Genomic DNA, 25023 nt, shown 5'->3' on the forward strand with positions numbered 1-25023 from the left:
AGTTTCTGTGATATGGGATCACTATGACAGCTGACACCCACGTAAACACGCTGTCTGATTACCCGCATCCATTTATGACTACTGTGCTTTCCGACGGATTTGGGAAATTCCTGCAGGGAAATGCGACACCCCACATGTCCGAAATTACTAAAGAGTGGCACCAGGAAGAGTCTTCTGAGTGTGCTGTTCACGAGAGATCCTCACCCCCTCGTGCAGTTAGGGATTTGTTGGCAGTCCTGCAGAATTCATGGTGTCAGTTCCTTCCAGCACTACTTCAGACTAGGTGAGTCCATGCCACGTCGTGTTGAGGACCTCTGCGTGCTCGTCGTGGCCTACACGATACTAGGCAGGTGTACCAGTTGGCTCTTCAGTGTACAGTACATATAGGGTGACATTTATTGAACTATGTGAAAAAAACGTAAATTAGGTACAAACTACGGAGAGCCACACTTTATTCAACATGCAAACATCACTACAGATACTTGGATTTAGGTTATGACAAGTTAGATATACAGGGTGTTTCAAAAATGACCGGTATATTTGAAACGGCAATAAAAACTAAACGAGCAGCAATAGAAATACACCGTTTGTTGCAATATGCTTGGGACAACAGTACATTTTCAGGCAGACAAACTTTCGAAATTACAGTAGTTACAATTTTCAACAACAGATGGCGCTGCGGTCTGGGAAACTCTATAGTACGATATTTTCCACATATCCACCATGCGTAGCAATAATATGGCGTAGTCTCTGAATGAAATTACCCGAAACCTTTGACAACGTGTCTGGCGGAATGGCTTCACATGCAGATGAGATGTACTGCTTCAGCTGTTCAATTGTTTCTGGATTCTGGCGGTACACCTGGTCTTTCAAGTGTCCCCACAGAAAGAAGTCACAGGGGTTCATGTCTGGCCAATAGGGAGGCCAATCCACGCCGCCTCCTGTATGTTTCGGATAGCCCAAAGCAATCACACGATCATCGAAATATTCATTCAGGAAATTAAAGACGTCGGCCGTGCGATGTGGCCGGGCACCATCTTGCATAAACCACGAGGTGTTCGCAGTGTCGTCTAAGGCAGTTTGTACCGCCACAAATTCACGAAGAATGTCCAGATAGCGTGATGCAGTAATCGTTTCGGATCTGAAAAATGGGCCAATGATTCCTTTGGAAGAAATGGCGGCCCAGACCAGTACTTTTTGAGGATGCAGGGACGATGGGACTGCAACATGGGGCTTTTCGGTTCCCCATATGCGCCAGTTCTGTTTATTGACGAAGCCGTCCAGGTAAAAATAAGCTTCGTCAGTAAACCAAATGCTGCCCACATGCATATCGCCGTCATCAATCCTGTGCACTATATCGTTAGCGAATGTCTCTCGTGCAGCAATGGTAGCGGAGCTGAGGGGTTGCCGCGTTTGAATTTTGTATGGATAGAGGTGTAAACTCTGGCGCATGAGACGATACGTGGACGTTGGCGTCATTTGGACCGCAGCCGCAACACGGCGAACGGGAACCCGAGGCCGCTGTTGGATCACCTGCTGCACTAGCTGCGCGTTGCCCTCTGTGGTTGCCGTACGCGGTCGCCCTACCTTTCCAGCACGTTCATCCGTCACGTTCCCAGTCCGTTGAAATTTTTCAAACAGATCCTTTATTGCATCGCTTTTCGGTCCTTTGGTTACATTAAACCTCCGTTGAAAACTTCGTCTTGTTGCAACAACACTGTGTTCTAGGTGGTGGAATTCCAACACCAGAAAAATCCTCTGTTCTAAGGAATAAACCATGTTGTCTACAGCACACTTGCACGTTGTGAACAGCACACGCTTACAGCAGAAAGACGACGTACAGAATGGCGCACCCACAGACTGCGTTGTCTTCTATATCTTTCACATCACTTGCAGCGCCATCTGTTGTTGAAAATTGTAACTACTGTAATTTCGAAAGTTTGTCCGCCTGAAAATGTACTGTTGTCCCAAGCATATTGCAACAAACGGTGTATTTCTATCGCTGCTCGTTTAGTTTTTATTGCCGTTTCAAATATACCGGTCATTTTTGAAACACCCTGTAGCTGCCATCTTTGGCGATGATATAGCGCAGACGAATAGCGAAATTCTACATGATCCGCTGAAATGTAGAAACATCTATACTGTCAATGACCCCCTGAATGGCTGTTTTCAGCTCAGAAATGGTTTTGGGGTTATTGCTGTACACCTTATCTTTAATACAGCCCCACAAAAAGGAGTCGCATGTTTTCAGATACGGAGAATATGCCTGCCAATCTAGGCCCATGCTGGTGGCCTCTGGGTATCCCAGAGCTAGAATACAATGCCCAAAGTGCTCCTCCACGACATCAAACACCCTCCTGCTTCGATGGGGTCGAGCTCCTTCTTGCATGAACAATATCTTGTCGAAATCGGGATGACTTTGGACAATGGGGATGAAATCATCTTCCAAAACCTCCAGCTACCGTTCGGCAGTCACAGTGCCATGAAGGAATATCGCACTGATTATTCCGTGACTGGACACTGCACACCGCACAGTCACCCGCTGATGGTGAAGGCACTTCTCGATCACGAAATGCGGTCTTTCAGTCCCCCAAATGCGCTGTACCGTGACATTTTCAGCTTCAAATGGCCGACAAGAAGGGGCGTGCGCACGCACATACTAATTCCCATCGTTTCCCGCAGCCAACCGTGCAGTTTGAACGTCCTAAAGCAAACCGTTCAGGAGTCATGACGATTTTGTTTCATACGGTTCACTGACTGTTACCCTGTATTTATTTACATGTTACATATATTAAAGAAATAGCTATGCAAAAACATTTTCGTACTCTAATTCAACATAGTGTCAAAATTTCAAGTCAATCGACTATCTACTTTTCGAATTTTGCGGGCACAAATATACGCAGGCTGAATTTTTTTATGTATAAAGATAAGATGGGTGACATGGAAATTAAGCTTTCCCTCTTCTCGTTTGCTCCATTTATTGATCGACTGCAGTACCTAGAAGTTCCTGCAGCCCTCTCAAGAACAGCTTTTAACGAGATTTTTACTTACTACAACACATTGCAGATACACACCGTTTATATGATGCCCTCCAATAACCATTAACATTTCTGCACGATGGTGACGGACATCATTTGAATGTGAAACAAGTGCAACCTGAAAAAGGCGTAGAAACAAAGAAAAATTCTCTTCCAAGGAGTTCTATGCTTGCCACTTAATGATCAGAGACAATTAAACATACAATCAGATTCTCAAAACTCGACGTTTATTCCAACATTTCCTGGTAGACATGTATACAAAAACATAAGCGGAACGGATGCTTTACATAAGAAATCAGAAGAAACTATGCGCGGAAGAATACATCCACCTTAGAGACGCAATCATAAATTACGGGAACACTGACGACATTGGGACAATGGTAATCTTGCCCTCATCATACATAGGAAGTCCGAGACACATGCAAGAATACACTTGAGATGCCATGACCTACATAATAAAATATGAGCGACCTGACCTCTTCATAACATTCACAGGCAACCCGCCGTGGCCAGAAATCAAAAAGATACGGACAAGCCCACATGCATCGACACGACGTAATAGCCCAACGTTACCGATAAAAAAAAAATTTATTGAATTCATCCAAAAATAGCGTTAGATGCTGGATGTACAAAATCGAATGCCAAAAACGAGTAATGTCTCACTCACACAATCTCATACGGCTACACGACACAATTCATCCCACGGATATCGACAAAAAGATCCAGAACTGTACAAATTACTAGTGAAAAACATGTTTCACGAACCATGCGGGCCACTAAACCCCAATTCGCCGCGTATGAGTCATGGAAAATGGACAAAAAAATACAAGACACCCTACTTGGATGTCACACAAGCTGGAGTTGATGGCTGTCCCAAATACAGAAGACGATCATCCAAAAACTGTGGCTTCACGGTAAAAATAGAATACGGAACAAGGACGAACTGGAAATCATTAATCAGTGGGTAGTACCACATAACACACTGCTTTCTAAAATGTTCCAAGCACACATAAACGTAGCGTACTACAATTCAGTGAAATCCGTTAAATATGTCTGTAAGTATGTGAGTCCGCAGCTCGTGGTCGTGCGGTAGCGTTCTCGCTTCCCGCGCCCGGGTTCCCGGGTTCGATTCCCGGCGGGGTCAGGGATTTTCTCTGCCTCGTGATGACTGGGTGTTGTGTGCTGTCCTTAGGTTAGTTAGGTTGAAGTAGTTCTAAGTTATAGGGGACTGATGACCATAGATGTTAAGTCCCACAGTGCTCAGAGCCATTTGAACCATTTTTTTGTAAGTATGTGAAGTAAGGCAATGACAGGGCAGTATTTCAAATAGCCGAAGACAGCGGACAACAAAACAGAAACGACGAGATCTTCATCTACCAAACGGGAAGATATAACAACAGTAACGAAGCAGCGCGACTGATTTTCAGTTTTCCCATACATGAACGCTAAACAGCCGTGCAACATTTAGCAGTACATTTCGAGAATGGACAGAGAGCTTACTTTACGAAAGACACCGCCAGAAAAACTGCAAGCGGACCACCTCAGAACACAAGATTAAAAACGTTTTACCAACTGAGCCAAGCGGATCCGTTCTCGGAAACATTACTATATGTCGACATTCCTACCTATTATACTTGGAACACAACAAAATAAATCTTTCAACGTCAAAAACAAGGAATTCCAGTGGAAGATCATGCAGGAATCATAAAATCTGGCTCACAAGGCCGAGTATACGCCGTACATCCGAACAACGCAGAATATTTCTGTGTCTGGATGTTGCTACACGTAATACGGGGTCCAACAAGTTTCACAGATCTCAAGACTGTTGACGTTTACCTATGCTAGACGTGAGGAGAAGCATTCCAATGGTTAAGGCTACTGCATAACGACAACCACTGGGAACGAACACTACAAGAAGCCTCACTCACAGCCTCTGCTGAACAAATTAGAGACTTATTCACCCATCGAATCCACAATAGCTATGGGACGCCTACAAAGAGAGTACAAGTGATGACATACCGTACCAGATCTGACAAGCTCATCCTTAACTGACCATCGAATTCACGACGAAATCTTCAATGAAACACTCAGTCGCCTAGAAGATAAATGTTTAGCAGTAAACAACCAGACCTTAGTACAACTTGGGATGCAAGCACCAAGCTATCCGTGTGCCAAACTACGAAACTAGGAAAAAAGCTAAATCAGCTAACTACCCCAGTACACGGCTCACAGCAAACCACTCCTCAATGAAATCAAAAGGACAACGTTATCACGAAGCCGACCGCCTACCACACTGGCGGAATTATTTACTTGGACGTACCAGGCAGCACCGGGAAGACGTTTGTAATAAATCCACTGCTGGCGGAAATACGTGCTAAACACCACATTGCACTTGATCTGCCACCGTCCGGCATTGCAGCCATACTTATGAATGGAGGACGAACTGCCCATTCTTCCTACACCTATAGGTCAATATAGCCGGAAAACAATGTCCGCTAGGTGAAATCTCAAGAGCTTCTAAGGCAAACTAAAATTATCTTCTGGAACGAATTCATAATGACACATAAGAGCCATGGACAGGACATTACAAAACTTGAGAGGAACTCTGTAGTGATGAAAGGAGCTCTACTCATACTCTCAGGAGATTTGCGACAAACACTTCCAGTTATCCCCAAATCAACACCAGCAGACGAGATCACTGCACGCCTTAAAAAAAATCACATCTCTGACCACAACTACAAATACTGTAACTATCAAAAAATGTGATAGTTGAACTATCGAAAGATGAAGCAACAGCACGTTTTGGTCAACAACTTTCACAAATACGCGAATGCACATATCTACTGACCTACCGGCCTCATGAAACACCAAAGTGATATCTGCAGCACAGCTACTACTGAAAATGAACTCATCGATCAAAGTTATCCAAACATTGTTCAGAACTGTACCAATCGCTCTGGTTATTTAAAACGGCAATTTTGGCAACTAAAAATAATATTTTCGACGATATCAGTTTCAGTATTCGAAAGAAAATTCTCGGTGTAGAGAGAATATACAAATCGATCGATAATCGTTGATGAAAGTGTGAGCGTCCCTACAGAATTTCTGGACTCCTTACAAGTACCAGGAATTCCGTTACACAAAATTGGATTTGCGATCATACTACTCAGCAGTCTTAACTGACAAAAACTTTGTAATGGAACAAGGATGATCTTTAAACAGCTATGTAATAACAGTATCGAAGCCGACCTTATCACTGGAAAGTACAGAAGACAGACACTATTTACGCCGAGAATGCCACATCTCTTTACTGAACTACCATTTCAGTTTAAAAGGCTGCAGTTTCCAATCAAATTAGCCTATAATATTAGAAGTAACAAAGCTTTGGGACAAACTTTAAAATATTGCATCATTAGCGTCAAAGACCCCTGCTTCTCTGACGGTACGTAGCTTGTTATTGAGTAGTAAATTCGAGAAATTTGTACATATCTACCCCGGATAACAAAATGAAAAGTGTTGTTTATAAACAAGTATTGTAAATAGTTAGCATTTGTTTTCAACATTTTTTTACCTCTTATACTTTTAAGTTTATCGTCTTATTCCAACTACCACAGAATATCACATCAGCTCTCTGAGCGAAGCCGAGTACCCCAGCCAGTATTTAATGAAACCATAACTATGATATAATTACTAAGATGTTTATCTGGGCCCATTGGTTGTAAACCATCGTGATGGGAACCACTCGCTGCTCTCTGTAGGAGTTACTGTTGCTTGCCATCATATGGTTGTTAAATTACTGTATTGTTCAGTTTAGTGTCGTAGGTTGATGCTATTAATAACTTCGACATTTTTTTGTTTGTAAGGACGAAAACTTAACTCCTAACACAACAAAAAGAAATACAGTAATGGATCGGTATCTGGTTAACTTTTCAAAAGTTGTAGTGTTCAAATTTATGGTCGCAAACCCCAGTTCAGTTTTTCTGGAGCGTACTATTCACCGAGCATTCTGTGAAATTAGCGTCAAGAAGCGTGGCAGTCTTATACGGACATCGTGGATTCTTACCTTAGCACCAAAACATCAATAGGCCTACTACTGTGTGCCACAAGAAATTGTATCATGTCGTGGACCACCTCCTCCGTATTCCTGCGGTACACCATGGACATTACTTATTCCGTGTTACGTTGTGAGCAAAGTAAAATTTGATCAGTGAAGCCAAACGTTAGCACTGAAATTCTGCTGATATTCAATATTAAGCCACGAGATAATATGTATTCCTTGTATTTAATATTGTTTTTCACTACGTACAGTAGTTAAAAATATTTGTTTCATGTGACAACAACACATTAAGATATGTAGTATCTCACAATCCAGTAAACATACCTCTTCTCTCCTTCAGCTGAAATACGAAATTTTTTGAAGCTTAGTATGTTACGCCTGTAAAATTTACTTAAATTCGCCTACCATTATCTAGCTCCGATCGTCTCAATTATTTCACCATTTACCTGACTGGTGCCCTGCTAAAAACGATATGCATTGCCTTATCTGTTTTTCGAAGTAGTAATACCTGAGAATGAACTAATTGAGACGTGGAACTTAGGGAAAGTAGGAAAGGTGTGGACGGCGTCTAATCAGTTACCGCTGGTTGCCCAGAAAACACACACTTTATTTTTAAAAAACAAACTCTCAACAATCATTTTTAAAAGATTTTACTACAGTGGCGGCTGAAAGCCTCATTACAACAATTGCAAGTTATTGTCAGCTAAAGGCCACAATCAATGTTACACACGATCAACGGCTGGCTGAAGGCCTGATTAAGAATGTTCAAAACTTATTCGTCGGCTGAAGGCCAGAAGCAATTTCGAAAACACACAACGGCTGAAGGGCTGAATTACCAATAAGGTGGACAATTACACTTTAAAAATACTAAAAGCCTGTCTAATAATCTTAATAACTTGTAACAAGCTATAGTGACAGCTGAGGGCCTCATTAAAACATAATTGAAAATTGTTTGTTGGCTGAAGACCAAAAGCAGTCTTACAAACAATTAACGGCTGAAGGAATTACAAGTGGGGAAGGCAATAACATGCTAAAACATTAGGGCAAATTTTTAATAATTATGACAACTTATGCAAATAAGAAGGAGTGATCCACAGACAGTGCTCCCAGGATGGACCTGAGGAAGGTGACTACAGCCGTGTAAGAGGTGAGACAGGCAGCCAAGAGTTGTACTCACGTAACAGGATGGCAAAACACACTATGGGTAGCTTAAGCGCCGACCGACCGACTAACCAGTCCGCCTAATGAAACTTCTTGGCAGATTAAAACAGTGTGCCGGACCGGGACTCGAACTCGAGATCTTTGCCTTTCGGGGGGCAAGTGCTCTACCAACTGAGCTACCCAAGCACGACTCACGCCCCGTCCTCACAGCTTTACAGTGCTTGGGTAGCTCAGTTGGTACAGCACTTGCCGGCGAAAGGCAAAGGTCCCGAGTTCGAGTCCCGGTCAGGCACACGGTTTTAATCTGCCAGGAAATTTCATATCAGCGCATCACTGCAGAGTGAAAATATCATTCTGAATCCGCCTAATGTCCGATCACCGGCTCAACGATGGAATATTTTTAGGCAAGGGCGAAGAGACGGACAGCACCACGTCTTCAGAAACACACCCAAATCCGAAGGAAACACTAGAACCATGGTAGACCTTCCAAAAACGTATGCACAGTACAATTCAAGAAGCTGTCGAACTACACGCCGTGTGGGACAGCATCAACACGACGAGGTAAGGTACACTACCGGAAAAGTACCTTGCAGGGCATGTAACTGGGATGTTAGCGCTCACAAGGCAGAAAATACCGCTGGTTCAACTTCGCTAATGAGAATAATACTAAATCCATACTAACATCAAGGAGCTTCTGCCAACGTGACAGACTCGTTACGGTTGGTCTCGCAGACCCCTGGAAGCAGCAACATGCAAACAACAGCGGAATGTCAAACAGTGGAGGTTTCAGTACTGGACTCGGTTCACTCAACTTCAAACGTCCTGGGTTCGGTCGTCGGCTACAGCCCCTTGGTCCGACAGTGCCTGCACGCCGCCAGCCCCCGCGCTGCGGATCTCCTCGTTGCTCTGTCCCAAGCCGAACTGATGTCCTTTCGCAACCACTCCAAATCCAGTACGCAGATAGCATTAAAATAACTGCTCATTCAAAACCACAACATACACACTGATCCGAGAAACCAATCCACCAACAACTCACAATACTAAAACCAGTCACTGTGAAACAACAGGGACGAATTATACGGGGTGTTTCAAAAATGACCGGTATATTTGAAACGGCAATAAAAACTAAACGAGCAGCGATAGAAATACACCGTTTGTTGCAATATGCTTGGGACAACAGTACATTTTCAGGCGGACAAACTTTCGAAATTACAGTAGTTACAATTTTCAACAACAGATGGCGCTGCAAGTGATGTGAAAGATATAGAAGACAACGCAGTCTGTGGGTGCGCCATTCTGTACGTCGTCTTTCTGATGTAAGCGTGTGCTGTTCACAACGTGCAAGTGTGCTGTAGACAACATGGTTTATTCCTTAGAACAGAGGATTTTTCTGGTGTTGGAATTCCACCGCCTAGAACACAGTGTTGTTGCAACAAGACGAAGTTTTCAACGGAGGTTTAATGTAACCAAAGGACCGAAAAGCGATACAATAAAGGATCTGTTTGCAAAATTTCAACGGACTGGGAACGTGACGGATGAACGTGCTGGAAAGGTAGGGCGACCGCGTACGGCAACCACAGAGGGCAACGCGCAGCTCGTGCAGCAGGTGATCCAACAGCGGCCTCGGGTTTCCGTTCGCCGTGTTGCAGCTGCGGTCCAAATGACGCCAACGTCCACGTATCGTCTCATGCGCCAGAGTTTACACCTCTATCCATACAAAATTCAAACGCGGCAACCCCTCAGCGCCGCTACCATTGCTGCACGAGAGACATTCGCTAACGATATAGTGCACAGGATTGATGACGGCGATATGCATGTGGGCAGCATTTGGTTTACTGACGAAGCGTATTTTTACCTGGACGGCTTCGTCAATAAACAGAACTGGCGCATATGGGGAACCGAAAAGCCCCATGTTGCAGTCCCATCGTCCCTGCATCCTCAAAAAGTACTGGTCTGGGCCGCCATTTCTTCCAAAGGAATCATTGGCCCATTTTTCAGATCCGAAACGATTACTGCATCACGCTATCTGGACATTCTTCGTGAATTTGTGGCGGTACAAACTGCCTTAGACGACACTGCAAACACCTCGTGGTTTATGCAAGATGGTGCCCGGCCACATCGCACGGCCGACGTCTTTAATTTGCCGAATGAATATTTCGATGATCGTGTGATTGCTTTGGGCTATCCGAAACATACAGGAGGCGGCGTGGATTGGCCTCCCTATTCGCCAGACATGAACCCCTGTCACTTCTTTCTGTGGGGACACTTGAAAGACCAGGTGTACCGCCAGAATCCAGAAACAATTGAACAGCTGAAGCAGTACATCTCATCTGCATGTGAAGCCATTCCGCCAGACACGTTGTCAAAGGTGTCGGGTAATTTCATTCAGAGACTACGCCATATTATTGCTACGCATGGTGGATATGTGGAAAATATCGTACAATAGAGTTTCCCAGACCGCAGCGCCATCTGTTGTTGAAAATTGTAACTACTGTAATTTCGAAAGTTTGTCTGCCTGAAAATGTACTGTTGTCCCAAGCATATTGCAACAAACGGTGTAGTTCTATCGCTGCTCGTTTAGTTTTTATTGCCGTTAAATATACCCGTCATTTTTGAAACACCCTGTAAGTCGACACAAACACAGAGAAGCCAGAAGCGGTCGGAAGACCAAATGCACGTCGTCCGCTGCAACGACCGACCGAACGACCAGCCAACGGTTGTACCCACTCAAGTCAGGCAGGGGAAAGATCCCAGCATAAATCTTCGACTGAGAACTTATTGCCATGAGGTCACTTCGATGGGCGGACACACACACACACACACACACACACACACACACACACACACGGGCGCGCGCGCTTGAAACTTGCACTACTCGAATTTCACGGTCCATTCAACTAAAACTCGCTGAACCCGTCTTTGACGTGTTCGTGCACTCTCGCGACCACACCCTTCCGTCGGGCAGTGCATGTGTGTCGCCAGCGGTCGGGCGAGTACTGGCTGTCCCGACCTCACTGCTGCTCCGTCCCAACACAACTCACTCGACGCACGACGACCCGGAAACACTAGGGGCCGCTCCAAAGGTGGTACCACAGTACGCGCTATCGATAAGCGCCGCTGCTGCCACTCACGGACCGACAATGCGAGCAAACGTAGTGGAGCTAGTGAACACACTATGAAAACGAGACGCCACTATCGCCATTACAAGATGCCAAGCTATGAACGGCATCAACGCGAGCTGCACACGGCTCACTAATGATAATTCTAAAAATAATTAATGTATAATGTAGATAGTGAAGAATCATTTCAGAACTATATACAGACCAAACAACAGTAGCAAAGATAAATAAGTGGGCTCTGAGCACTATGGGACTTAACTTCTGAGGTCATCAGTCGAACTTAGTACTAATTAAACCTAACTAACCTAAGGACAGCACACACATCCATGCCCGAGGCAGGATTCGAACCTGCGACCGTAGCGGTCGCCCGGTTCCAGACTGTAGTGCCTAGAACTGCACGGCCACTTCGGCCGACTCAATAATGGACCATGGAGGACTTTTAACTTACCCTCTGCACGGAACCACCAGATTTCTGTACGTAAGTAAATGGTATACGACCTCAACGTCATCGTAGGACAGTGAAAGATGTGGTGTGAGCCAGAGCATATGTAGAACATCTTTTCATCGTTAGGAAAAAGGTCTTTCAGTTGAGATGAGAGTTGCGTTGAAGCAAACTGTGGGAATCCGCTTGTTGAACAACCTTTTTTCTTTCCCTTTGCTCTTCTTATCTACGAATACCAGACTGTTTTACACTGACCAGAATTTAGCCTGCGTGACTTGGGGGTTTGGGGAGCACCCTTTCATTTGAACCGGCTCGGGAAATTTCTGGACTTGAACTGCATTGTAAATGTATAAGAGCGGTCATAACGGAGCAGCAAATGAGACGGACAGTATCCACGAATATCCTTGGCAACTTAAGACTACATGCTGGAACTTTGCCTTCCGCAGGAAAGTGCTCTACCGACAATCTATGCAATAACAACTCAGAACCCACTCGCACAGCTCTACTTCCTCTAGTACCTCATCTCCTACCTTCCTATAAAAGTTCTAGAAAACATGCAGGACATGACATAGCCACAGCCTGGCGGATGTTTCCAGAGGACTACTGTGGCGTTTGGGAGGCAGTGGATGAAGAACTGGCGGAACTAAAGCTGGGTGGACGGGACACGAGTCGTGACTGGGTAGCTTAGTTGGTAGAGCGCTTGCACAAGAAATTAGGTTTTGGGTTGTAGTCTCAGTTCGGCACAAAGTTTTAATCTGCCAGGGGAAGTTCCATGTCTGCGCTCACTCCGCTGCAGAATAAGCATTCATTCTAGGAACCACGAATTTTGCAGAGTTGTGGAAAGTGCTGTCGTACAATAGTTTGTTGCCTTCAAGCATCTACTATCAAGAATTTTGAAGTTGCCAGGATGAATGCAACTTAACAGAGTTGTATAATGATACTCACTGTGCCTCTTCCCTTGTAATTGTGGACAGCCTGCAGACGCCTGGTTTTTTGCCCGCAGGAGGTGTTCCAGGAAGCGCAGAGCCACCTGGAGCTCATCTCTTCGCCAGACATGGAGCCGTCCCTCCAGGACCCAGGGGGCGGCTGGTCCGAGTGTCTGGATAAAGTGAAGGCCATGATGGTGGCCGCCGCGCAGGGCACAGGTGAGCGCCGGCGGCACGTCTGTGTACGTGATCACGACCTCTCTTCTCTGTCTTTCCACCTTTCTTCCGCTGCACTTTCCTGGGTCAGTACTCGTATAGGAAGAGAAATGAGATCTTTAGGAAATGAGAGAGGAATATGTCAGAGCCGAAACGAGGTACACAGGAATAGGCGACATAAATGTATCACACCAAAAACACTCAGACATCAGGAATAATATGCACTGATCAGCCAAAACATTATGACCTCTGCTCACCGCGACGTTGGGTGGTGCGTGGTGGCGTTGTGGGCACGTGACGCGGTAAAAAAAAGTATGTAAGCAGACGCGGACGGGGCATCACCCTAGCGAAGATATGGGTTCCAATGGGGAAACACATTGAGATGAGCGCCTTTGACAAGGATCACATTATTATTTTGCTGAGCATGTGAACGAGTATCTCGAAAACGGCAAAGTGGTCGAATGTTCACGAGCTGCTGTCGTGGGCACCTAGAGAAAGAGGTAGAAAGACAGTAAAACTACCACTAGGTGCTAAAAGGTTGGTCGTCCATGCTGTGGCTTGGAGGCTTGTATGCCGTGTAAAGTAGGATAGATGGTGACCTGCGGCATTTCTTCCGAAAGAGCACAATAATGCTGCACGCACAAGTGTTTCGGACCACACCGTTCGTCGTACATTGTTGATCGTGGAGCTCCGCAGCTCACCACACGTGCGTGTTCACATGTGACCCAGCGACATCGTCAATTACGATTTCAGTGTGCACGGACCAATGGGTTTCGACTGTCGACCAATGGAAACGTTTTTGCCACAGTGGGTCGCTGGTCGTATCCACAAACCACGTTGATCGAGGTGAACAGCGGCTCGAGACGTGCAGTGTCCCAGTGACAGGTTGGTGGGAGCAGCATTACGCTATGGGAAACGTTCTTCTGCGCTTGCATGGGTCCTATAGTAGTAATCTAACACACGCTGACAGGTGTGAACCACTTGCATCCCTTCGTGATTGATGTCTGCTCCGACGATGATGTCACCTGTCTCTCCCTGTCTCGGAGCCAGAGCCGCGGTACAACAGTTTGGGGAGCATTATTTTGAACTCACGTTGATGTCTCGGCGACTAAATCCGCCTGATGTAAGTCCTATGGGAACCACAAGGGTCGTTATCGGGCACCATCACAGCTGACGCCAATCAGCAACTCGTTATTTACGAAAATTACATGACCTATGACACGTACCTCCACAATACGACGAACTACCTGTCGGATCCCTGATACGTAGAATCAGTGATGTATTTCGTTCTAAATATGGACAAGCAAGCTATTAAGCAGAGAATCATAATATTTTGGCTCATCATTGTAAAAGACCTAGTTACAAAGAATGCAGGTGCTACAGATGTAATATTACAGAACTATCATTTGAATATGTTATGGACGCAAAATACATGAATTATTTATAAAAACCAACCTAGAGGAAGATCACTTTAGGTTCCATAGCAATGTAGGTTCACGCAACAGGGGGAAGGGGTTCTGGGATTCCTGCCAAGGAATTAAAAGTGCAGGGCTAAGGGTGTCCTCCAAACAGCTCTAGTAGTCCTCTGATGATGGCAACATCTTCGTGATTGCCTTACCGGGTGTGGGCTGGTGACTCGCTGGGATGAAGTCACCTACTCCGGGAGAGCGCATGCATTATCATTTTCTGTCTCCACTAGATGCTGAGTTCTTCTTCACAGAGTCTGGTATTAATGCGGGCAGGGTGGATCTGGAGATGGGCTACAACGCCTGGGATACTACGTAAATGGTGAGGAAAGGGGGAGGGCAAGCTGTGGTGGATGTTGGTTGGATGGTTATTGTGGCCCATCTGACGACGTGAAAGATCTGATTGCAGTGGCTCAGATAGTCCTGCCTGCCACAGTCTCTGACCATTTCGGCTGCCCTTCTTTGTGTACTTTCGATATCATCTGTTAGTCCTATGTTTTAAAGATCTCACAAACTTGATCAATAGTCTAGGATGTGTCTCACGAGCGTTTTGTAAGTAATCGCTGTTAAAAGAACTGTATTTTCCCAGTGTCTTACCAGTCAACTTAAATTCATCACCTGCTCTACTACGACTGAGTGTATCTCATCAGTCTCTTTCACATCCCCGCAATTTATTACACAAAGACATTTTTATAAGGTGGCTGAGTCTAATTTTATTCATTTATATCGTGATCTTAGAGCACAAAATTAATAATAAATGTCCCATCACATTTCCCTGGCACTTCTACATCTGTCCATAACTCTCCATCCAAGATGACGTATTGCGTTCTCCCTAACAATAAATTCTCTATAGTCTCAAATTTCAGTCCATAGATCTTGTTATCCTACTTTCGTTAATATCCATTGGAAAGATCCTGAACCAAATGCTTTTCAGAAGTCATCTACTGATGTCATGTGAAAGAATGATTTACTGCGTTTCCCATGACCGATGTTTTTGGAATCTATAGTGGTTGGCATGGAGGTACTAATTCTCATTGTTTTTCAACTTGTAACATATTTAAGGTTGTATATGAGAGCGATGTAAGTGATTATTCTCTACTAGTTTTGATGATCGCTTGTGCTATCCGTTTAGAAGGGTGTGATCTCTGATTCACATAATGGACGCATGTCATTTATGCCCCTGGTAGTACTGTATTCTTGCAGTAGAGGGCTGTGTCACAGGGCGACACACACCAGTGGTGTGAACACCTGGCTTCCGTCAGCACTAAGCCAGAAGACCATGGAATGGCGTGATATTAGAGCTCCACGCTGTTGTGGGGCCACCACAGTAGAACAATCGTGCTGCAGTGCAAATATCCCTCTTTCCTGTGGTGGTCACAGAAGTAGCACATAGCAATGGTAAGACATTGCTATTGGTGGCGGTGTAGCCAGTGAACATTGTGTTTTGGTGTTGGGCTGTTCTAGTAGAGCATGACTGCAGGACTGTACTCACCAGTGGTGGTGTGTAGTGATTCTGGATTTGCAAGACCTGATTGCTGGTGGTGGTGGTGGAGTGACATTGTGCATTTTGACTGTGGTACAGCATGGTGCATGTGTTTCATGTTGGTGTTGAGCCTTTTCAGTAGCACGTTCATGTTTCAAGTGACTCATCCTGTGATCTTTACCTCATCCCTCACGATCATGCACAGTGGTCTCAGCAATGGAAAGGCATGTCTGTTTGCGGTAGCATAGGAGTAGGACTGATTTTTGTTTCCTCTGCTGTACCAACCCCCTCATGTCAGAATGGCACTTGCAACCTTTGTCTTCAATTATCTGCTGGATGTATTTCAGTTTGTGTCTTACCCTACAGTTTTTGCCTTCTACAGCTCCCTCTAGTACCATGTAAGTTATTCCCTCGTGTCTTAAGAGATGTCCTATCATACTGCCCCTTCTTATCATTGTTTTCCACATATTCTTTTCCTCTCGTATTCTTCACTGAACCTTCTCATTCCTTACCTTATCCGTCCACCTAATTTTCAACATTCGTCTGTAGCACCACATCTCAAATGCTTCGATTCTCTTCTGTTCATGTTTCACTACCATACAATGCTACATTCTTAGTTTTTTCCTGAAACTAAGGGCTATGTTTGATACTAGTAGACTTCTCTTGGCCGGGAATGCCCTTTTTGCCATTGATAGTCAGCTTTTGATGTTCTGTATGCTATGTCTGTCATCAATTACTTTACTGCCTAGGTAGCAGAATTCTTTAACTTCATCTACTTCGTGACCATCAATCCTGATGTCAAGTTTCTCGTTGTTTTCATTTCTGCTACTTTTTCATCACTTTCGTCTGTCTTCAATTTACTCTCAATCCATATTCTGTACCCATTAGTATGATCATTCCATACAGCATATCATATGATTCTTCTTCACATTCACTCAGAATAGCAATGTCATCAGTGAATCGTTTCATTGATACCGTTTCACCTTGAATTTTAATTCCACTCCTGAACCTTTCTTTTATTTCCATAACTGGTTAGCTTACGTACAGATTGAAAAGTAGGGGTGATAGACTACATCCCTGTCTTACACCGTTTTTAATCCGAGCATTTCGTTGTTGGTCGTCCACTCTTATTATTCCCTCTTGGCTCTTTTACATGTTGTATATTACCCGTCTGTCCCTATAGCTTACCCCTATTTTTCTCAGAATTTCGAACATCTTGCACCAATTTACATTACCGAAAACATTTTCCTAGCCGACAAATCCTATGAACGCGTCATGATTTTTCTTTAATCTTGCTTCCATTATCACCCGCAACGTCAGAATTGCCTCCCTCGTGCCTTTAACTTTTCTAAAGCCAAACCGATCGTCAGCTCGCACGTCCTCAATTTTTCTTGTTAGCAGCTTGGATGCATGAGCTGTTAAGCTGATTGTGCGATAGTTCTCGTACTTGTCAGCTTTTGCAATCTGTGGAATTGTGTGGATGGTATTTTTCCGAAAATCAGATGGCATATCGCCAGACTCATACATTCTACACACCAACGTGAATATTCGTTCTGATGCCACTTCCGCCGATGATTTTAGAAATTCTGATGCAAAGTTAACTGTCCCTTCTGCCTTATTTGACCTTAAGTCCTCCAAAGCTCTCTTAACTTCGGATTCTAATACTGTATCCCCTATCTCTTCTAAATCGACTCCCATTCCTTTTTCTATCACACCACACAAATCTTCCCCCTCGTAGAGGCCGTCAGTGTACTCTTTCCACCTTGCCGGTCTCTCTTCTTCATTTAACAGTGGAATTCCCGTCCCACTCTTAATGTTACCAAAAAAATGGTTCAAATGGCTCTGAGCACTATGGGACTCAACTGCTGTGGTCATAAGTCCCCTAGAACTTAGAACTACTGAAACCTAACTAACCTAAGGACAGCACACAACACCCAGCCATCACGAGGCAGAGAAAACCCCTGACCCCGCCGGGAATCGAACCCGGGAACCCGGGCGTGGGAAGCGAGAACGCTACCGCACGACCACGAGATGCGGGCTCTTAATGTTACCACTTTACTTTAAATGTAGCCGAAGATTGTTTTGATTTTCCTGTATGCTGAGCCTTTCCTTCAGACAATCATTTCTTTTTCGTTTTTTTTTCCATTTTTCATGCAGCTATTTTGTCTGAGCTTCCCTGCACTTCCTATTTATTTCATTCCTCAGCGACTTTTATTCCTGCATTCCTGAGTTTCCCTGAACATTTTTGTACTTCCTCCTTTCATCGATCAACTGAAATATTCTTCGTGTCACCCATGGTTTCTTCGCCGTTACCTTCCTTTACCCATGTTTATGTTTCCAACTTCTGTAATGCCTCTTTTTAGAGATGTCCATGCCTCTTCAACTGTGCTGCCTACTGAGCTATTCCTTATTGCTGTATCTATAGCCTTAGACGTATCTCGTCATTCCTTAGTACTTCTGTAGCCAACTTCTTTGCGTATTGATTCTTCCTGACTAATGTCTTAAACTTCAGCCTACTCTTCGTCACTACTGTATTGTGTTCTGAGTCTATACCTGTTCCTGGATACGCCTTACAATCCCGTATCTGATTTGGAATGTCTGTGCGACCATGAGGTAATCGAAATCTTCCCGTATCACTCGGCCTTTTCCTAGTATACCTCCTCCTTTTGTGATTCTCGAACAGAGTATTCGGTATAACTAGCTGAAATTTGTTTAAGAAAATTAGTCTTTCTTCTCTGTCATTCCTTGTCCGAAGCCCATATTCTCCTATAACCTTTTGCTCTACACCTTCCTTTACAACTTCATTCCAGTCCTCCATGACTATTAGATTTTCATCTCCCTTAATGTGCTGAATTAACCTTTCAATGTTCTCATATACTTTCTCTCACTTCCTTTTCTGCTTGCGATGTCGGCATGTATATCTGAACCATCTTTGTTGGTGTTGGTTTGCTGTCGATTCTGATAAGAACATCCCTATCAGTGAACTTTTCACATTTACACATTCTCTGTCCTGCCTTCCTATTCATAACAAGTCCTACTCCCGTTACACCATTTTCTGCTGCTGTTGATATTACCCTAAACTTGGCTGACCATAAATCCTTGCTTTCTTTCCATTTCACTTCACGGGCCCCTACTACATCTAGACTGAGGCTTTGGTTTTCGCTTTTCAGAAATTCTGGTTTATGTACCACGTTCAAGCTTCTAACATTCCACGACCCGATTCGTAGAACGTTATCCCTTCGTTGATTATCAAATCTTTTTCTCACAGTCGCCTCTCATTGGCAGTAACCTCCTGGAGATAGGAATGGAGGACTGTTCCGGAAACTTTTGCCAATGGAGAGGTCATCATGACACGTTATCAATTACAGGCCACATGTTCTGTGGATAAACGTTACTTACGTTTAATGCAGTGGTTTTCATGCCTTCTGCGTCCTCATTCCGTTTACCACTGCTGATTCTTCCACCTTTAGTGGCAGCCCTAGGACTTCTGCATGATCATGCCGTTTATCATTGCTGATTATTCCATCTGTAGGGGCACCCCTAGTACAAGAGAGTGTCCTTAACCTCCGTCCACTCCTCTGCCCTCTTTGACAAGTCCGCTGGCAGAATGATGCCACCAGTGTTGATTATTAACCAAAATTTAAGCAGTGACGAGTTTCTAAACCTGGACCAATGACGGTTTGATTACTAATCAAAGACGCCATCCCTAGACCACCAGGACTGGTGAACATGTCCTGTATTGGGGTTGTAATATGCCACCAGAGGTGTCATGTTGCTGGGCTTCAGCCATTGGTGGCAGTGTATAGCGGCCTGGGCAGCTGGAAGGCTGTAGTGATGTGCGGCAGCTTGGCCAGCAGCAAGATGTGGCTGTAAGCAGTTGTGTATTGCCCATGTGTCAGCCATCTGGGGTAAAGTGTCGTACATGTGTTGCATGTTGGTGATGGCCGAGTCTAGTAGGTTCCACACACCCCATATTGCAGGGCCACACACCCTTACTCTACCCCCAGCCCTCCCCCACCCCCCAACCCCAGTTTTGTTGCGCAACAGTGTAGGCAGTGGCAAGACAAGGATTCTCATTGTAGTACATCAGTGGTGTGCATGTTCTGTAGAGCTGTTCCAGCAAACCTGTCGTTATCCTAGTGAAGGTATAGAGCAGCTTGGACAGTGGTGAGGAATAGCTGTAGGCCATGGTATACTGACAATGAAATAGCTGGCTTGGGTAGCGGGACTGTGTAATGTACATTTGCCATTCCGGTATTGAGCCATTTGAGTAGAGTGGACCTGTTGCAAGGTGGCATGTGGCCCTGTTGCAAGGTGGCATACATCAGTGGCAATCTGTGGCTCGGTAGACAGGAGCAATCATGTTGCAAGGAGCCACATCCCCACTTCCTACCGCCTGCCCTGTCACCATTAGTGCATGGCAGTTTGGCCAATGACAAGACAAGGATGCTTGTGGAAGAATAGGTGTAAGTGCATGCCATCTTGGTGATGCACCATTCCAGTAGAGCAACATGCAGGGTGCAGTCGAGTAACAGTAGTGTGTGACAGTTCAGGCAGTAGTAGGATGTGGCTGCTTGGTCAGTGCACAGCAATATGCTTGCTGTCTGGGGAATGGCTTCATGCCTGAGTTTCGTGCTGCTATTGAGCCTTTGTATTGGACCAGTGGAGTTGCATGGTTCCACACCCCTTCTAGTTGCATCCTCTCCCCACTAGCAGCGCACAACAGTATGGAAAACAAAAGACAGGTTTGCTCACGGCATTATAAAGTGCTGCACAAATTCAATGATGGTGTTGGGACATTCCGGTAGAGTGGTCACATTGCAGGGTGGCACCTGTCAGTGCTGGTTTTCAGTGGCCCAGGCAACAGCAAGACGCTGCTACTGGTAGCGGTGCACAAGCAAGACTCCAGCTGGCTGGGGGACGGTGTGGTGCGCGTGATCGAGTTGAGTGGTCGTGTTGCAGGGCGGCACCCACCGGTGGTGGTGCGCGGCGGCCCGGGCAGCGGCAAGACGCTGCTGCTGGCGGCGGTGCACCGGCAGTGCGCCGGCTGGCTGGGGGACGGCGTGGTGCGCGTGATCGAGTTGAGTGGTCGTGTTGCAGGGCGACACCCGCCAGTGGTGGTGCGCGGCGGCCCGGGCAGCGGCAAGACGCTGCTGCTGGCGGCGGTGCACCGGCAATGCGCCAGCTGGCTGGGGGACGGCGTGGTGCGCGTCTTCCGCGCCTGCGGCGCCACGCCGCGCTCCGCCTACAACCTGGAGCTGCTGCGCATCCTCTGCCAGCACCTGCGCCTGCTGCTCGACCCGGCCGACGCCGACGCCGGCGCCGCGCCGCCCATCCCCAAGGACGCCTCCTTCGACCCACTCTATGTCAATAACTGGTGAGCACTGTGCACCATCTTCACTCCTTGAGGTATCCTGGAGCTCTACAGTGTATGTCGTTCAGAGGGTGGAGGGTTGTAGGCTGACATGTTTCAGGTAAATAACCCATGGTCGAAGACGAGTATTTATTTTTATTAACACTATGATGAGAAGGGTAAGATTTGTGTTCAACATCCTATTATTGATGTCACGATGGGGACAGGTTCGAATTGGGGCAGCATAGTAAGAAACTGACCATGTTCATTCATAGTAGTCATCCCATCACTCGTCTTAGATACTAACAGATGACGTAAATATGGCTGGTACAGTGGGGTTTCGAACTGACCCACTGTCGAATACAAGCCCTGTGTTAATGGTGCAGCACCTTGCTTGGTTTAAATTGTGACAGATCACTGCAGTGAGACTCCCTACCACCTGAGACGATAAACAGGTGAATTAGATGGACTTCCCGGACAATACCACTCAGCACTCTCTAACACTCTATAGAGAGCCACTGGAGGTGCTGATCTTAGGGATGACCCAAGCGGCTATAGTGTTCTCTACAGCAGCGACCATAGTACAATGCAGGAGACATTTGAATAGAACTGATACTATTTACAGCTCAACAGTACATTAAGTTCTGTATATGTCAACAAGCTAAACATTATTTAGAATTAATTCGTTGATAGATTGAGTTTATTGTGCAACTTCTCTCCTGGCGAAAGTAATAAAGCCGGCCTGTATCCTTAAAGAGTAGTAGGAGCTCTTTTACTATTTGTTTATTAGACCCAATTGCTTCAGGAGTTAATTATCCGATTATTCTGCGACTTTTGACCGCTAACGCTTCGCATTGGAAGATTAAGCGTAGTGCTGTTTCCACCTCCTCGCCATATAGTCTACTTAATGGCTTCTGTCTCTATGCCCATCGTGTGTAGGTCTTTCTTAAAGTTCTCATGGTGAGTCATTAGTCCTACCATGGGTTTAATCTGACTTCTGTTCAAGACTAGTATTGCAGAATTTCTCTTGAAACATGGCTGCAGCGTCATTAGCGTGGCATGTTTTAATTTTGGGTCTAGCCCAAAACTCTCCATGTTGCCTCCTGATCCAGCTACGCAGTTTAGATTTTACCACCGCCTTAGTGATTTTTGATCTCGTTGCAGGGGCTGACAAAGATTTCTGAGCTGCTTGGCTGGTTCAATCAATGTAGATGCCACCATTCTTGTAGCACCTACGTAGATTCCCCTGTGTGGACAGGCTGATAGCGGATATTCCCACCTGGAATAACGTGGCCAGCTTCCCTAGAGAAATTGCGCTTTCTAGTCTATACTGTCGCCCCAACACCTTCGGCTGTTTTCGATCCGTCATTAAGCAAGACTATGTCTGATGAACGGTATCGTCGTTCGTTGTCCTACTGCTCACTGACTCCAATTCTTACACTGCTAGTTCTACTACATAAGCTGGAAGTTATTGTAGAGTCACTTGACCTTTACCTGAGCATTCCTATATCTACGACACTCACCACATTGGTGGGGTAGTCTGCATGTCCAAAGGTTGCCACTTATACCCAGTTTTTAACCTGTATGCTCCTGCCACTGCTTCCAGTGACTAACCTGACCAGTCTCCGCACCTTGCCAAGCTCCTTAGCAGCTTCCTGCTGTTCTACTTTGGACCACCGTACTGCAGTGAAAATTCTGTACATACTCCTGGGTCCTTGACCCCAGTTTCTACTACAGGCCCTTCTAGTGCACATAAGACCACCTTTCGCCTTCGAATACACATTCTTTATGTGAGGGAACCTCGATATTTTCGCATCCAGAGTTTCTCCTAAGTACTTCAATGTCCCCTCTACTTATAAAGTTTCGTCGAAAAGATTGAGTTTCAAGTATGCGGCCTGGATATGCTTCGTCGTGTACGGTACTACAGCAATGTTCTTGTTACTGACCTTTAGATCCTGTTTCTTGCACCAGTTCTGCACAAATTTCAGTTCACATTAGCCATTATTCTTACGGTAATAGCGAATTTTCCAAGCATTACTATGATCAATCGTCTCAATGTTCTTGGTACAAGTAATCTCTAGTATTTAACTCTTCGTTGATTTCACTCACCACTAGTTTCCACAGTAGTTGGGACAAACCCCTTGCTTACAGCCTCTCATGATACTGATCTCCATTTTCTCATTCACTCATCATTGTGCCTTCTACCCTTCGTCCACTCAGCGTTGTCTTAATCCGCCTATATATGGTTCCTTGCTGCAGCTCCAACCATTGATTCGAAGGTCGTATTGCTAAAAGCAGGGAGGTGACCATATGGGAGAGGACAGGTAGGGTGATCTCTTGATGTAAGGCGAGGGGCGTCAATGCACGCAGGTTAGTATCAGGGAAGATGTGTAATGCAGGAGGGAAGATGGAAGGGTAAAGCATGGAGTTTGGCTTACATGGCCAGGCCATGTTATAAGGAGGTTAGAGTCGCAGATGATTGATGTGGGGGAGGACAGTGAATGGGAAAGGCGTGATAGGAGTAGTAAGTGTGACAGCGGATTTCATTGTCTGAGTAAGGAAAATAGTGTTCACATAGGGAGACAACGTGGAGACTGTACTGGAGTATGCTTGGTGCTATGTATTGATGTAGGTACTGCAGCCACCATTATTGGAAACTGAAGGAGAAACAATTACGTTGTCACAGGGTAATTTGTGGGTTACATAAGATGCACAGAGACGTTCGTTGCTTATGGGGAGTGAGGGGAAACTGATGAGCTGGCGAAGGCTCTGTCCAGGGCAGGGTAAGCAGATATAGAAATCCAGGTGGTGTGCGTAGCGTTCAAGAATTCTAAAAGAGTGTCAGAAATTTCATGGGTCAGATACTACGGCAATATTAGCGTGGCTGAGGATGGGAGAAATCAGGGCTCTGTAGGTGTGGAAGATGCTGGAGGGTTGGTACTCCATGTTTATCGAGTTATTAATTTTACAGTTTTAGGATATTGTGCCATTTCTGTTGGTTGATTAATAGGTAGGGTTTCAATGTCGGTTTGTGATCTATGGTTGAGTTCACTGTATGTCAGTTTGTTGTCATAAAGGAAACGTTACAGCTGCTTTGCTGCCTCCGTTTTAGAACTTTGATCTTGAGGGTACACGTACTAGAAAATATGATTGGAAGAGGTGTTGGCACAGGCGTCCGCACAAATTTTACCAGTAGTGGAAATTTTCTAAAATTGCTATTTTTATATATTTGATACAGCTATTTTGAAAACGTGTGTTGCTCCAAGAACTAAATTTAACAGGAATTGCATGAAATCTAATTTTATTTTGAACTACCAGTAGATATCTATATTTTTGATAGCAAAATGGTAAGCAAATTTCATGAGTGTAAGTTAACTATCTCTCTATTGTTAATATGGATATGAAAGTCATCATTTTGATTTAACTATCTGAGATATTTTTATTTATAATCAGTCTGAAATACAAAAATATCAGAACAGCGCAGAAAATCTTGTTGAAAAAAACAAAAATAAGCAGGAAAAGGGCCAGATTAATGTTTCTCAAATCGGGGAAAGGGAAATACACGTTATCGCCGCTATGTTAACCTGCTAGTTGATAGAACCGCAAACAACTGTTGGTAGAAATGTGCGAAAATTTCATAGTAATATAAAATCTGTAAGCCTCTCTTAACGCATGCTGCGGACATCTTTGGCAATTGAAGTTTGTGGAGAGTCTAATAGGCGGCTAGGACGGTGGTGTCATCGGCATATAAACAATGTAAAG

The 25023-nt window shown here is 45.0% G+C and overlaps 2 protein-coding genes across 2 annotated transcripts in view; both read left to right on the plus strand.

The window, feature by feature from the left end:
* LOC126204367 (NACHT and WD repeat domain-containing protein 2-like) overlaps nt 1–13935 on the plus strand; it is a 1117837-nt gene extending 1103902 nt beyond the window's left edge. The window contains exons 9-10 of the mRNA XM_049938741.1: nt 12821–12985; nt 13930–13935. Of these exons, the coding sequence (XP_049794698.1) occupies nt 12821–12985; nt 13930–13935 (171 nt within the window). The remainder of the gene's footprint in view (nt 1–12820; nt 12986–13929) is intronic.
* A 668-nt stretch (nt 13936–14603) lies between these two features.
* LOC126204368 (protein qui-1-like) overlaps nt 14604–25023 on the plus strand; it is a 396210-nt gene continuing 385790 nt past the window's right edge. Inside the window, exons 1-2 of the mRNA XM_049938742.1 lie at nt 14604–14740; nt 20761–21285. Coding sequence (XP_049794699.1) covers nt 14604–14740; nt 20761–21285 — 662 coding nt within the window. The remainder of the gene's footprint in view (nt 14741–20760; nt 21286–25023) is intronic.

The sequence above is a fragment of the Schistocerca nitens genome, chromosome 9 (assembly GCF_023898315.1).
Source record: "Schistocerca nitens isolate TAMUIC-IGC-003100 chromosome 9, iqSchNite1.1, whole genome shotgun sequence".
NCBI lineage: Eukaryota > Metazoa > Arthropoda > Insecta > Orthoptera > Acrididae > Schistocerca > Schistocerca nitens.